General features: G+C 46.4%; 1 protein-coding gene across 2 annotated transcripts in view; it reads right to left on the bottom strand.

The window, feature by feature from the left end:
* Positions 1–15,583, bottom strand: part of ENPP3 (ectonucleotide pyrophosphatase/phosphodiesterase 3) — a 709,442-nt gene that overhangs the window by 201,177 nt on the left and 492,682 nt on the right. For both annotated transcript variants that reach the window (XM_078649216.1, XM_078649217.1), the window contains exon 21: positions 7,137–7,291. In XM_078649216.1, coding sequence (XP_078505342.1) covers positions 7,137–7,291 — 155 coding nt within the window. The remainder of the gene's footprint in view (positions 1–7,136; positions 7,292–15,583) is intronic.

Here is a 15,583-nt window from a genome sequence, read left to right as displayed (position 1 = left end):
GGCAGGCACCACGCGGTGCCTGCAGCTTCGTGCACGCAAAGGAAAACATGTTTTTTTTAACATTGCGTCGTGTGCTGCTTCAAGCAGCACCCGCCGCAATGTTAAAAATACAGGATGTGACCGCCAGCGTGGCGGTCACATCCTAATTAGCACGGAGGGACCGCCGCTGCCCCTGCGTACGGTCCCTCCTCCTCTGGGGTGGCGGACGGACGCAGGTCCGTGCGCCATCCTGATCAGCCCCTAAGTTGGCGCCAGACTTTGTTTGATTACCAAATATATTTAATTGTTGGTGACCAAGACATGCATTTCCTCTTGTTATACTCCAACTTCTATTTAACTAAGCGAATGAAAATTCCCTGCTAAGACATTCATGATGAGTGGCCCGGTAAATGGGACAGATTTTCTCTGCCCCTGGTGATACTGTGTGAACAGTAACTCCATGGTGGGGGAAATCTGGCCTAATACAAGTTGCAAGCTGTGGGTCCACTAGGAAATGAGAAATTACTAGGGGAATCAGCAATTCAATGTCTGATTTCCCTAGTAATTCCTCATTTTGGGCAAAAACCTCTGAGTGAGAGGCGAGAGATCTGCAGAGTTTCTGCAGCTCTCATAATTCCGATGGGGTTGGTAACTGTTGTTACCAGTCCCATAGGAATTAAGAGGCCACTCGTGATGAAGGCCTAATGGTCTTCCTTGATTCTCACAATGCATGCAATCTTAGGTATCTTTATTCAGTGTATACATTATATTACCCAAACTTGTTTGCCTTATAGAATTTTTCAATCCATTTTACTTACTGTACATGTATTGTTTTGCTAACACGACAAAACTAAATACATTGCTTGTAGATGGACCACGTAAACCTCTTTCAATGAACCTTGTGACTACCTACATCCTGTGTGAATCACTCCTGGGTGGAGCTCACAGATATTTTTCCCAACAACCGAGTAACCCGCTATGTTGTCTCAGGCCATTTCTAGGTAGACCGGACATGTAAGGCCCTCATTCTGAGTCGCAACAAACAAGGAAGTGATTGGTGTAAGGACTGCCTAAAGTGATCTCAGCCACTGGGGATCGATCACACCATATTCTAGTCTATCACTTTTCTCTTACAATGCCTCTCTAAGCAGAGACTAATCATATGCAAACCAGGTTGGACCTGCTCCTGTAGTAACAGTTCAGCCCGAACTGCAAGGCGACATCCTCCCAAAATGGGAACTCAAGGATCCCCAGGCCTGGTTCAGCCTACTTAGGCCACGCCAAAAGGTATAACTTTAGTACTGGAGCAAAGTGAGCATGTGCTCCATGTCTGGGGTTACCCGTTGTACTGAGGGCACCTACTGATGCTGACAACTGGATGATGGAACGAATACTTAAACTCCTGTCAGTCAGTGGAATCGCTAAGGCTGCCCACTTAGGGGCAGATGTATCAACATCTAGATTTGCTAATCTTAAATAGCGATTTTTTAGGAATCGCTATTTGAGATTGGCAAATTGTTATGTATGTAGAAATTCACATTTTTTTGCAATGTCTTAAAATTCCTTTATTGCGATTAGCAAATTGCGAATCGCAATTAAGGAATAATTTCCCATTCATTTCTATGGGCCAGGCGGCCCATAGGAATGAATGTGAAGTTATTCTCAATTTGCAATTCGCAATTTGCGAATCGCAAATTGAGAATAAATTCAAGGGTGCAAGGGTGTCATAAGGACATCCTGATGCACCCCTGAAATTCACATGTGTGCGCATATAGCACACATACATGCCCTCAGGGCATGTATGTGCGCCACATGGCACCTTCAAAAATGCAAAAAAGTGCTTTTGTGAAAGAAATCGCAAATTACCACCAACTTGATGTTGGTGGTAATTTGCGATTTCTCAATGAGAAGTCGCACAACTTGGGTGCTTCATACATTGCATTTAAGGAATCGCAAAATGTGTGATTCCTTAAATGCAATTGCAAAATAAGGAATCGCACATTTGCGATTCCTTATTTTGCACTCAATTTTGCTACATACATACCATTTAGCGAAAATGAGTTAGCAAACACCGAAATTCTGCGAATGTCGGCGTTTGCGAACCCATTTGAGCTTCATACATATGGTCCTATGCCACTTTAGACAGAGACTAGCCATATGTAAAATCAGCCTTGGACCTAATTCAAAAAGATGGACTGGAATGTAGCCCCAGTGATTACCATTGTCTGTGATTAATTCAAGCATGTCAGCCATCAACTTTTTGTGTTCCTCATTGTGAGCTGCGCACAAATCCCTTTTCAGGTGCAAAAGGTGGATTGCACCTGAAGTAGGAATTGCAATTCATGCACAGTTTCCTCACTGCTGTTTTTTGTCTTCATTATTTTCACCACGTAAAACTATGCACAGACGGTGTATGCCAATAGGACAGACTTTAAGTCTGCAACCTTCAGAACAGGTTAAAGACACACATTTAGGCCCTAATTATGATGTTAGGCAGACCATCATCGACAGGCCGTCAGTGGCAGTGGCAGTCCGCCCAATAAACACAACATCGGTCCAATTGCCACATTACGATGCAGACTGTCAGAGCGATAATGTTGGGGATAAAGACCGCCGCCTCCGACAAGGGCCCAAGATCCTCTCGGGCAGGCGGGTGGGGGGGTTAGACACCTATTCCTACAATGGAGGCGGTGGTTGTGCAGGCATCGCCGTAGGGATTAGGATGTCCCTTTCCAACTGCCTTTTCATGGTGGTCCAAAAGCCATAAAAATGCAAGCAGAAATTGACTTTGGGTGACCTAGGGCCCTCATCCCCTGTGGACCACTGCTAAGTGGCCTGGGGGCGCATGTATTGACCCCGCACATCCATGCACCATGTGTCAGGCGCCACATTGTGTCTGGCACACGGATGTTTACAAAGTGCCTTTTTTACTGCCCCTTGTACTGCAGCCCTGATTTTGGGCCTCAGCACAAGCCACAGTAAAAAAAAGCATTTTACAACCACCTGCATGACAGTCGTATCCTAACAGGGTGGGCGGGAGCACCAGCTCATTGTTGCATGGTTTCTGCCAGAAACGATGGCGGTCGGCGATCTGACCGACCAACATTGTAATAAGGCCTTTAGTGTTTTATCCCACATTCCATGGTCTAAAACTATTATTGAAGTGCAAATTGCACACCCAGTAAATACCAAATCCTTTGGTATTACCCAGGCTACAGATTGCACAGCGAATAGTTCCAATTCAAAATGAGTGCTTAAATGTCTGTAGGCCTTATTTCTCAAAATAGCACATACCTCGTGTCCACTTTACCTTTGAAAAGGCAAAGTGAGTCAGGAAGGACACCACTTTTATCTGTCTTTTGGAACTGAACACTACTGTGTATTCATAAAAATGATAGCTAGGTAAATCTCACAAATTGTTCCCTATAAACAGACGGACAATACTCCGGGTAACTCACATTTGGGTGGACCCTACAAATAATGGATCTCAACAAATACAAATATCCTCCGAGGACATTCTGTGAAAAATCACTAGTGAGAAAAACTCAATACCACATAAGAAAACTAAAGTTTCATTCACCATACTTTTGATTTACATTTACACTTCTTAGATACAGAACCTCCCTCGTTTAAAATATTGATAGTAATTTCTTATTGTTCCAGAGAGGTTAAAACCCCTGAATTCTAAATCACTAGCCCTCCCACCCTTTTCCAAACCCTTCTCTCCCAGGGATCCATAGGTCATCCTTAAATGTCCCAGTCTATGGAGTACAAAGAACACCTGAAGCACACATGCATGTACATATACTCACAAATATGCATTAAAGTATAGATATGCAAGTACAGATACATGTGTGCACAACAAACTTTGACACAGTAAAACATTCTACTTAAAGAGATGCAGACTCAACTTATAATGACATCATTCAATAGATAAAAAGGTCAGTAGATTGATATGCAAAAGCAATGGTATTCATTTGAAATACACTGGACAAAGTGAACTGCTATTCCACAAAAGTAAATTATTCAAATGTGTTTTTTACGTTTCAACAAAATACATCTCTTATGATATTGCTACTAATATATTTAACCATTTTCATTCACTGTTGGTTGCTTATTGTATATGGGAGAACAATGTAATAGGATGTGTTAACAGTGCACTCTTCACATCACTATTAATGTACTTCACAGTCCTTTGCACTGCTCACCAGAGTAAACAGGCAAGCAAAGTAAGGTAATGTGTTCGAAATGTCTACAAAGCTTACACTAAACTATCTAACATTCAACAGAAAATATTTGGGGTAACACCACACATGCCCCCATCAAAGCACAGACATTCCATGAGTTGGGTGTAGATGTTGTAGCAACATCACTTACAATTACGAAGTAGCACACAAACATACAACAGAAATTATTGGATGAGAAATTTGTAACCTCTTAATAAACAATTAAGATTATGATGATTAAGACACACTTACCGTAAACACTGACAAAGGCACAAACTCACTATGGCCTTAGAGCCCGCCATAGTGGGCTCTACAGGCCACTAAGGGCCCGCTCCAGCGTTAAAGGTCCGAGCCTTCGGCTTGGGCTTTTAACAAGGCCGCTACGGCAGGCTCTAATGCTATTAGAACATTCCGCCACTAGAGGGCAGAATGATCTAAGTTGTAAAACAAAAGCCTTACGGAGTCTGAGGGTGTTGAAATCCCCTCAAGCTCCGTGAGGCCTTTGTTAAGCATTGGTATGTTGATACTCTGGGCTTCTACCAGCCATCAGAAGCCCGTAGCGCTCCACTGTGTCGATGGAGCTCCCAACATTCCAATGTTCTAATAAAGATTACACATCTTCACAAGCCAATCCAGACTTTTGTCTGAGATGGAATCATCAGAACTAAGGTTGACTGGAACTATATGTGGTTGGCGATGGAAAAATGTGGCTTTCCGATGAACTACATAACAGCCATCAAGCACTTATACTCAGCTCCGACAGCAAAGGTCTTAATAAATGGTTCATTGACTGAACAGGTCCATATTTCCAGAGGTACTCGACAGGGATGCCCTTTATCCCCCCTATTGTTTGACTTGTATATAGAGCCTTTCGTTTGTTTATTAAGAGCTGATCCAATAATTAAACCCTTCAAGATAGCGGATATGGAGCTTAAGCTGGCATTGTACGCAGATGACCTGTTAATGTACACTATAAATCCGGATATAGCGATCCCCAGATTACTAGAGGTTGCAAAGGGGTTTGGTAACATTTCGGGGTACTCAATCAATGCAGAAAAGACGGAAATAATGGAATGGAATCAGCAGTCTAGTTTGACGGGGAAGAAGAATAAAATGAGGTATCTGGGAATCCATCTGGTCACTGAGATAGAGGAAATCCCCAAAATTAATTTAGAAAGGGTCATTAGAGACACAATTGTTTTATTGCAACGTTGGTCGTCACTGCCTTTAAATATATATGGGAGAGTGAATCTCCTGAAAATGATAGTGCTTCCTAAGGTTACCTTTTTATTTAATGCAATTCCATTATCTTTTCCAGCACCTTTAATTAAAAAGCTACAAGGAAAATTGGGCTCATTCATTTGGAATGCTAAAGGCCCCCGTATAGCATGGAAGAAATTAAGAAGGGGTCTCAAGTCAGGAGGGCTTGCATTTCCAGACCTAATGTTGTATTGCCACGCCTTTCATTTTAAGCATTTCAGAATTATGGCGGGTAATATGGATCAATCATCAATGGGGTTGCTATTTTCTATCTTATTAAAGGACGTCCCTCAGGGATCTAGTTTCTTTCTTTACAAGTTTGGGGACCCAAAATTCTTCAAGAAAGTAAGGTTGAAGATTTTAAGGTCAGCTCTGAAAAATTGGGTATTTGTAAGGACTAAACTAAACATCTTGTATTATGCGCCACAAGCTCCTATATGGGACTCACCAGGCCTCCCTGCTTGCCTTAATGATCAACTATCTCTACCTTTGAAGCAAGCAGGGTTGGAGAGGTGGGGAGACCTGCAGGGAGATGGCCAACTTTTAAGTTGGGACACTCTGTTTAATCTAACTAGGGGAGCCTTGACACGGTTTAAATATTATCAATTGTCAGGCTGGTGGACAACGAGACCCGATTTATCCAATGATAACAACCCCCCCAACCCCAAATTTGAAGAGGTAGCTAGAAGGGGTAAGTGGAAATCGCAAATATCATTTTGGTATTCGGCAATGTTGGAGGGGGAGGATGTTACAGAGACTGAAATTTGTAAATTGTGGAGTAACGCTCTTACCCCAGTTGATGGGTCCTTTTTAGTTTTCTGGCACGATTCTTTCAGGGTGTTAAAGGCTGTAATCAAGCCGGCTGCGCTGAAAAGGAATCACATTTACACCATGTATAGGGTTTACATAACACCGAAGAAATTGTCAAAATTCTCAAATATCGACTATAACTGTCCAAGGTGCGGCCTCTTGAGAGCAGACGATATTCATATGTTTTTAGACTGCTCCGAACTGGCGGATTACTGGGGGAAGATAAAGGAATTTTTGGAAGAAGTACTGTTAATGTCTATAGCACTTCCAAGGCTTACAGTTATGTTTGGGCTGGTAACGAACTATCAGGTGAATGACCTCACCACTAAATTCGTATTCTTTATAATCCTTTTAGCGAGGCGTGAGATCTGTAGGGCATGGAAAGATCCAACTCCCCCTACCTTTGCTAATTGCTTGAGGCAGATTATGTTAACTTGTAAATCAGATGTGGCATGTGATCCCAGAAGTGAGACGAATGTTTGGGCAGCCTTGGTGGCATGGCAATCCCGATGACTGGTTTTCCTATGATTTGTCTGGAGCCCTGCTGGTTCCCCGTACTCCTAAGTAGCAAAGGGCGCTCCTAAGATCGGCGAAATAAAGGAGTTTGGAGGGGAAGGTAGTGGCCGCTTGAGGGTACGGGCAATCCAACTTGCATTAGGCCAAAACGAATGAGGGTCGGTGCAGAACGGCCAGCAGTGCATGGAGGAGCCAGTGTCCCGTCAAGAGTTCCATATGTGATATATGAGGATTACCAAAATGAAAAAAAAATGAAAAAAAAAAAAGAACTAAGGTTAGCAAGCTCATACTAAACCAATATTTCTAAAATCAATAAGTATCAAATATAATGATGAAGATACATACAGAATTTCCAATGGTGTATGAGGTCCAGAGTGGCATTAGGATGTCCCGGCTGTAGCCGCTTACATAGTCATGCTGGTGTAAGAGGCAGTGTGTGCTGTTCTTCTGTAGTACTCTGGGTCTCCCATATGGTAGGTTTGCTTTCTCTGTCTGGGATACTGGAAGATGAACATAACAGGTGTGAGCATGTGTCCAGCTGGTAATGCAAATGAGCAAAATTTGGTCAGGTATTCAACGCTTGCATGTGAGAAATCTATCAAAATGACAAGATAATTTAAAAATAAATAAAAACAATAGCAACTTATATAATCGCAAAGTTTTGCACTACTTTCTCTCTCCAATTATCAAGATGTACCAGCCCATAGAAGAACAAAAATTGCATCCCTAGTAGTATGACTTTTAGGTCCCTAGTCTAGGTCTTGCACAAGCACTGTCTGCAATCTGCACACTCTAAATCAGAAATATTTAATGACTAAACCAGTGATGGCAGAAACATAGCTCAAGCAACAATGACAACTAGTTTGTGTGGCTAGTGGACAGCCTCTGTGCTCAGAGTAAAGTATTTTCCTCATCTGTTACCAATTTCCTACCTAATGAGAATTGACTACTGCGGTGGCCAGGCTGAAAGATAGCAGGAAAATAGGTTAAAGCTAAGCTTCATCTGACCACATTAGGGGAATAGATTTGCCATAATGTACATTAAACCTGGAAATGGGGTCTGGAAAGTAGTGCATACAGAAAACATGTAGAGTAATCCATGTAGTGCCATTTCGGTTTCTTATTGAAGAACAAGGAGCTAGAAAGTAGCAATGCTGTTTTAGTTCTGCAACAATGATCATGAACGCAATCATGAAATGCAATTGTGATGTTGTAACAGTTGTGATAAGCATCGGTAAAGCTAATAGATTGTACATTTCTACGGACACTGTAGATGAATGAGTGAGTGTGTGTATAACCTACTGACTGGGTGCAAGGTTGGATGTCTGGATGGATAAGGGAATGAGCTAATCTAGATGACTAGATTGACTGGTGAGTGCATGTGTACATGAGTTGATGAAGTGTGTAGGTTTAGTTTTGGAGAAGTAGTATAGGGGAAGGACAGTGTAAGGCTCGGGAAGAGATTGAGCGACTGTATGAACTGTGAGTGAGTGCATGGATGGTTGCAGTACTGCTCTCTAACCTGGTAGCAATCTCAGGAGAGAAGCACAAGAGTGGACCTTCTCTGAAATTTTTGGTACAAAAAGCCAGTATTTTTTCAACCTCACATAGGTACAAAAAAGAGGTTTAGATTACAAAGCATCTGTGATCAATGCAAGCGAGTAGAATATTAAAGAGTGGCAGTTGTGGAACGATTACATCAATATGTAAAACATCCATAACAATATACTTGTAAACTTAGCCGCTGCATAAGAAGGGACTCAACAACTTCCTGCTTGAGAAGAAATGTGTTCAGCCATGGTCTGAATTGTCTAGCCTGGAGAAAGTATTTTTGCTCAATTATTTATTTTTGAAAATGTTACATTACTAGAGAGAGAGAGATTAATGGATCATTCTTCTCAAAGTGGAAGGTTGTACACAAAGCTGCTGGTGCTATCTGTTCCCTGACACAGAAGAAACAACAAACTACAAATAAAGTGTAAAATGCTTTTTAAGAATACTCAAAAAACATCGAGATTCAAAACATTACTACAGCCAAAGGAAGCAAATAGGTTGTGTTCCTTCTGGCCATGTACTTCTTAATACATATAGCCAGAGTGTCTATCCAGAACCAGGAGGAAAAAGCTGTGTCACCATTGAAGAGGAATCAGTTGTTGTCACTGATGGGGGAAGGAAGTGAGACCTGGATTAGAAGTACAAATCTGAAATGGCCGCTCTTTCATCAGACATTTCAAGGAGAGGCCTAATCCTCCCACTCCTAAAGAAGCCTACACTTGTCCCTGATGACCTCGCCAACTACTGGCTGATCACTCACCTACCATTCAGTTATAAGATCATTGAAAAAGCAATCTATGTTCAACTGGATGATCAAAAAAATGGTAATCATGTCCTGCATGACTATTACGGTACAAAAGGGGGTGGTGATGGACGGAGCATCTGAATCAATCAAACACTCACACCCTGTCAAAAGATCTGGGTTTAATCCATCACCGTTCTTTAGCCCACTCTGCCACCCCAGTTCAGACATGGCTATATGCAAATCAGTCTGACCCTGTGCCTCATGGGAACAGTCCAGCCCGAACTGCCAAGCCATGTCTTCCCTGGACCGGAAACAAGCTTCCGAGGACCGGTTTCTGGCATTCCAGCCGTCTTCAGCCCGGCTTGCTTGAATCCAGTGGCAAAGTGAGCAAGGGACTCACGTTTGAGCATACCCTACCACACTTATGGCGGCCAAAAGCGGTACAAAAGGGGGTGGTGATGGACGGAGCATCTGAATCAATCAAACACTCACACCCAGTCAAAAGATCTGGGTTTAATCCATCACCATTCTTTAGCCCACTCTGCCACCCCAGTTCAGAGATGGCTATATGCAAATCAGTCTGACCCTGTGCCTCATGGGAACAGTCCAGCCCAAACTGCCAAGCCATGTCTTCCCTGGACCGGAAACAAGCTTCCGAGGACCGGTTTCTGGCATTCCAGCCGTCTTCTGCCCGGCTTGCTTGAATCCAGTGGCAAAGTGAGCAAGGGACTCACGTCTGAGCATACCCTGCCACACTTATGGCGGCCAAAAGCGGTACAAAAGGGGGTGGTGATGGACGGAGCATCTGAATCAATCAAACACTCACACCCAGTCAAAAGATCTGGGTTTAATCCATCACCGTTCTTTAGCCCACTCTCCCACCCCAGTTCAGACATGGCTATATGCAAATCAGTCTGACCCTGTGCCTCATGGGAACAGTCCAGCTCGAACTGCCAAGCCATGTCTTCCCTGGACCGGAAACAAGCTTCCGAGGACCGGTTTCTGGCATTCCAGCCGTCTTCAGCCCGGCTTGCTTGAATCCAGTGGCAAAGTGAGCAAGGGACTCACATCTGAGCATACCCTGCCACACTTATGGCGGCCAAAAGCGGTACAAAAGGGGGTGGTGATGGACGGAGAATCTGAATCAATCAAACACTCACACCCAGTCAAAAGATCTGGGTTTAATCCATCACCGTTCTTTAGCCCACTCTGCCACCCCAGTTCAGACATGGCTATATGCAAATCAGTCAGACCCTGTGCCTCATGGGAACAGTCCAGCCCGAACTGCCAAGCCATGTCTTCCCTGGACCGGAAACAAGCTTCCGAGGACCGGTTTCTGGCATTCCAGCCGTCTTCAGCCCGGCTTGCTTGAATCCAGTGGCAAAGTGAGCAAGAGACTCACGTCTGAGCATACCCTGCCACACTTATGGCGGCCAAAAGCAGTACAAAAGGGGGTGGTGATGGACGGAGCATCTGAATCAATCAAACACTCACACCCAGTCAAAAGATCTGGGTTTAATCCATCACCGTTCTTTATCCCACTCTGCCACCCCAGTTCAGACATGGCTATATGCAAATCAGTCTGACCCTGTGCCTCATGGGAACAGTCTAGCCCGAACTGCCAAGCCATGTCTTCCCTGGACCGGAAGCAAGCTTCCGAGGACCGGTTTCTGGCATTCCAGCCGTCTTCAGCCCGGCTTGCTTGAATCCAGTGGCAAAGTGAGCAAGGGACTTACGTCTGAGCATACCCTGCCACACTTATGGCGGCCAAAAGCGGTACAAAAGGGGGTGGTGATGGAAGGAGCATCTGAATCAATCAAACACTCACACCCGGTCAAAAGATCTGGGTTTAATCCATCACCATTCTTTAGCCCACTCTGCCACCCTAGTTCAGACATGGCTATATGCAAATCAGTCTGACCCTGTGCCTCATGGGAACAGTCCAGCCCGAACTGCCAAGCCATGCTTTCCCTGGACCGGAAACAAGCTTCCGAGGACCGGTTTCTGGCATTCCAGCCGTCTTCAGCCCGGCTTGCTTGAATCCAGTGGCAAAGTGAGCAAGGGACTCACGTCTGAGCATACCCTGCCACACTTATGGCGGCCAAAAGCGGTACAAAAGTGGGTGCTGATGGACGGAGCATCTGAATCAATCAAACACTCACACCCAGTGAAAAGATCTGGGTTTAATCCATCACCGTTCTTTAGCCCACTCTGCCACCCCAGTTCAGACATGGTTATATGCAAATCAGTCAGACCCTGTGCCTCATGGGAACAGTCCAGCCCGAACTGCCAAGCCATGTCTTCCCTGGACCGGAAACATGCTTCCGAGGACTGGTTTCTGGCATTCCAGCCGTCTTCAGCCCGGCTTGCTTGAATCCAGTGGCGAAGTGAGCAAGGGACTCACGTCTGAGCATATCCCGCCACACCTATGGCGGCCAAAAGCGGTATAAAAGGGGGTGGTGATGGACGGAGCATCTGAATCAATCAAACACTCACAGTCAAAAGATCTGTGTTTAATCCATCACCGTTCTTTAGCCCACTCTGCCACCCCAGTTCAGATATGGCTATATGCAAATCAGTCTGACCCTGTGCCTCATGGGAACAGTCCAGCCCGAACTGCCAAGCCATGTCTTCCCTGGACCGGAAACAAGCTTCCGAGGACCGGTTTCTGGCATTCCGGCCGTCTTCAGCCCGGCTTGCTTGAATCCAGTGGCACAGTGAGCAAGGGACTCACGTCTGAGCATACCCTACCACACTTATGGCGGCCAAAAGCGGTACAAAAGGGGGTGGTGATGGACGGAGCATCTGAATCAATCAAACACTCACACCCAGTCAAAAGATCTGGGTTTAATCCATCACCGTTCTTTAGCCCACTCTGCCACCCCAGTTCAGACATGGTTATATGCAAATCAGTCTGACCCTAAGCCTCATGGGAACAGTCCAGCCCGAACTGCCAAGCCATGTCTTCCCTGGACTGGAAACAAGCTTCCGAGGACCGGTTTCTGGCATTCCAGCCGTCTTCAGCCCGGCTTGCTTGAATCCAGTGGCAAAGTGAGCAAGGGACTCACGTCTGAGCATACTCTGCCACACTTATGGCAGCCAAAAGCGGTTCAAAAGGGGGTGGTGATGGACGGAGCATCTGAATCAATCATACACTCACACCCAGTCAAAAGATCTGGGTTTAATCCATCACCGTTCTTTAGCCCACTCTGCCACCCCAGTTCAGACATGGCTATATGCAAATCAGTCTGACCCTTTGCCTCATGGGATTAGTCCAGCCCGAACTGCCAAGCCATGTCTTCCCTGGACCGGAAACAAGCTTCCGAGGACCGGTTTCTGGCATTCCAGCCGTCTTCAGCCCGGCTTGCTTGAATCTAGTGGCAAAGTGAGCAAGGGACTCACGTCTGAGCATACCCTGCCACACTTATGGCGGCCAAAAGCGGTACAAAAGTGGGTGGTGATGGACGGAGCATCTGAATCAATCAAACACTCACACCCAGTCAAAAGATCTGGGTTTAATCCATCACCGTTCTTTAGCCCACTCTGCCACCCCAGTTCAGATATGGCTATATGCAAATCAGTCTGACCCTGTGCCTTATGGGAACAGTCCAGCCCGAACTGCCAAGCCATGTCTTCCCTGGACCGGAAACAAGCTTCCGAGGACCGGTTTCTGGCGTTCCAGCCGTCTTCAGCCCGGCTTGCTTGAATCCAGTGGCACAGTGAGCAAGGGACTCACGTCTGAGCATACCCTACCACACTTATGGCGGCCAAAAGCGGTACAAAAGGGGGTGGTGATGGACGGAGCATCTGAATCAATCAAACACTCACACCCAGTCAAAAGATCTGGGTTTAATCCATCACCGTTCTTTAGCCCACTCTGCCACCCCAGTTCAGACATGGTTATATGCAAATCAGTCTGACCCTGTGCCTCATGGGAACAGTCCAACCCGAACTGCCAAGCCATGTCTTCCCTGGACCGGAAACAAGCTTCCGAGGACCGGTTTCTGGCATTCCAGCCGTCTTCAGCCCGGCTTGCTTGAATCCAGTGGCAAAGTGAGCAAGGGACTCACGTCTGAGCATACCCTGCCACACTTATGGCGGCCAAAAGCGGTACAAAAGGGGGTGGTGATGGACGGAGCATCTGAATCAATCAAACACTCACACCCAGTCAAAAGATCTGGGTTTAATCCATCACTGTTCTTTAGCCCACTCTGCCACCCCAGTTCAGACATGGCTATATGCAAATCAGTCTGACCCTGTGCCTCATGGGAACAGTCCAGCCGAAACTGCCAAGCCATGTCTTCCCTGGACCGGAAACAAGCTTCCGAGGACCGGTTTCTGGCATTCCAGCCGTCTTCTGCCCGGCTTGCTTGAATCCAGTGGCAAAGTGAGCAAGGGACTCACGTCTGAGCATACCCGGCCACACTTATGGCGGCCAAAAGCGGTACAAAAGGGGGTGGTGATGGACGGAGCATCTGAATCAATCAAACACTCACACTCAGTCAAAAGATCTGGGTTTAATCCATCACCGTTCTTTAGCCCACTCTGCCACCCCAGTTCAGACATGGCTATATGCAAATCAGTCTGACCCTGTGCCTCATGGGAACAGTCCAGCTCGAACTGCCAAGCCATGTCTTCCCTGGACCGGAAACAAGCTTCCGAGGACCGGTTTCTGGCATTCCAGCAGTCTTCAGCCCGGCTTGCTTGAATCCAGTGGCAAAGTGAGCAAGGGACTCACATCTGAGCATACCCTGCCACACTTATGGTGGCCAAAAGCGGTACAAAAGGGGGTGGTGATGGACGGAGCATCTGAATCCATCAAACACTCACACCCAGTCAAAAGATCTGGGTTTAATCCATCACCGTTCTTTAGCCCACTCTGCCACCCCAGTTCAGACATGGCTATATGCAAATCAGTCAGACCCTGTGCCTCATGGGAACAGTCCAGCCCGAACTGCCAAGCCATGTCTTCCCTGGACCGGAAACAAGCTTCCGAGGACCGGTTTCTGGCATTCCAGCCGTCTTCAGCCCGGCTTGCTTGAATCCAGTGGCAAAGTGAGCAATAGACTCACGTCTGAGCATACCCTGCCACACTTATGGCGGCCAAAAGCAGTACAAAAGGGGGTGGTGATGGACGGAGCATCTGAATCAATCAAACACTCACACCCAGTCAAAAAATCTGGGTTTAATCCATCACTGTTCTTTATCCCACTCTGCCACCCCAGTTCAGACATGGCTATATGCAAATCAGTCTGACCCTGTGCCTCATGGGAACAGTCCAGCCCGAACTGCCAAGCCATGTCTTCCCTGGACCGGAAGCAAGCTTCCGAGGACCGGTTTCTGGCATTCCAGCCGTCTTCAGCCCGGCTTGCTTGAATCCAGTGGCAAAGTGAGCAAGGGACTTACGTCTGAGCATACCCTGCCACACTTATGGCGGCCAAAAGCGGTACAAAAGGGGGTGGTGATGGACGGAGCATCTGAATCAATCAAACACTCACACCCGGTCAAAAGATCTGGGTTTAATCCATCACCATTCTTTAGCCCACTCTGCCACCCCAGTTCAGACATGGCTATATGCAAATCAGTCTGACCCTGTGCCTCATGGGAACAGTCCAGCCCGAACTGCCAAGCCAAGTCTTCCCTGGACCGGAAACAAGCTTCCGAGGACCGGTTTCTGGCATTCCAGCCGTCTTCAACCCGGCTTGCTTGAATCCAGTGGCAAAGTGAGCAAGGGACTCACGTCTGAGCATACCCTGCCACACTTATGGCGGCCAAAAGCGGTACAAAAGTGGGTGCTGATGGATGGAGCATCTGAATCAATCAAACACTCACACCCAGTCAAAAGATCTGGTTTTAATCCATCACCGTTCTTTAGCCCACTCTGCCACCCCAGTTCAGACATGGCTATATGCAAATCAGTCAGACCCTGTGCCTCATGGGAACAGTCCAGCCCGAACTGCCAAGCCATGTCTTCCCTGGACCGGAAACATGCTTCCGAGGACCGGTTTCTGGCATTCCAGCCGTCTTCAGCCCGGCTTGCTTGAATCCAGTGGCAAAGTGAGCAAGGGACTCACGTCTGAGCATACCCTGCCACACTTATGGCGGCCAAAAGCGGTACAAAAGGGGGTGGTGATGGACGGAGCATCTGAATCAATCAAACACTCACACCCAGTCAAAAGATCTGGATTTAATCCATCACCGTTCTTTAGCCCACTCTGCCACCCCAGTTCAGACATGGCTATATGCAAATCAGCCTGACCCTGTGCCTCATGGGAACAGTCCAGCCCGAACTGCCAAGCCATGTCTTCCCTGGACTGGAAACAAGCTTCCGAGGACCGGTTTCTGGCATTCCAGCCGTCTTCAGCCCGGCTTGCTTGAATCCAGTGGCAAAGTGAGCAAGGGACTCACGTCTGAGCATACTCTGCCACACTTATGGCAGCCAAAAGCGGTTCAAAAGGGGGTGGTGATGGACGGAGCATCTGAATCAATCATA

The sequence above is a fragment of the Lissotriton helveticus genome, chromosome 6, assembly GCF_964261635.1.
Source record: "Lissotriton helveticus chromosome 6, aLisHel1.1, whole genome shotgun sequence".
Taxonomy (NCBI): Eukaryota; Metazoa; Chordata; class Amphibia; order Caudata; family Salamandridae; genus Lissotriton; species Lissotriton helveticus.
The sequence above is the reverse complement of the archived record's forward strand: the minus strand, read 5'-3'. Positions and strand labels throughout refer to the sequence as shown.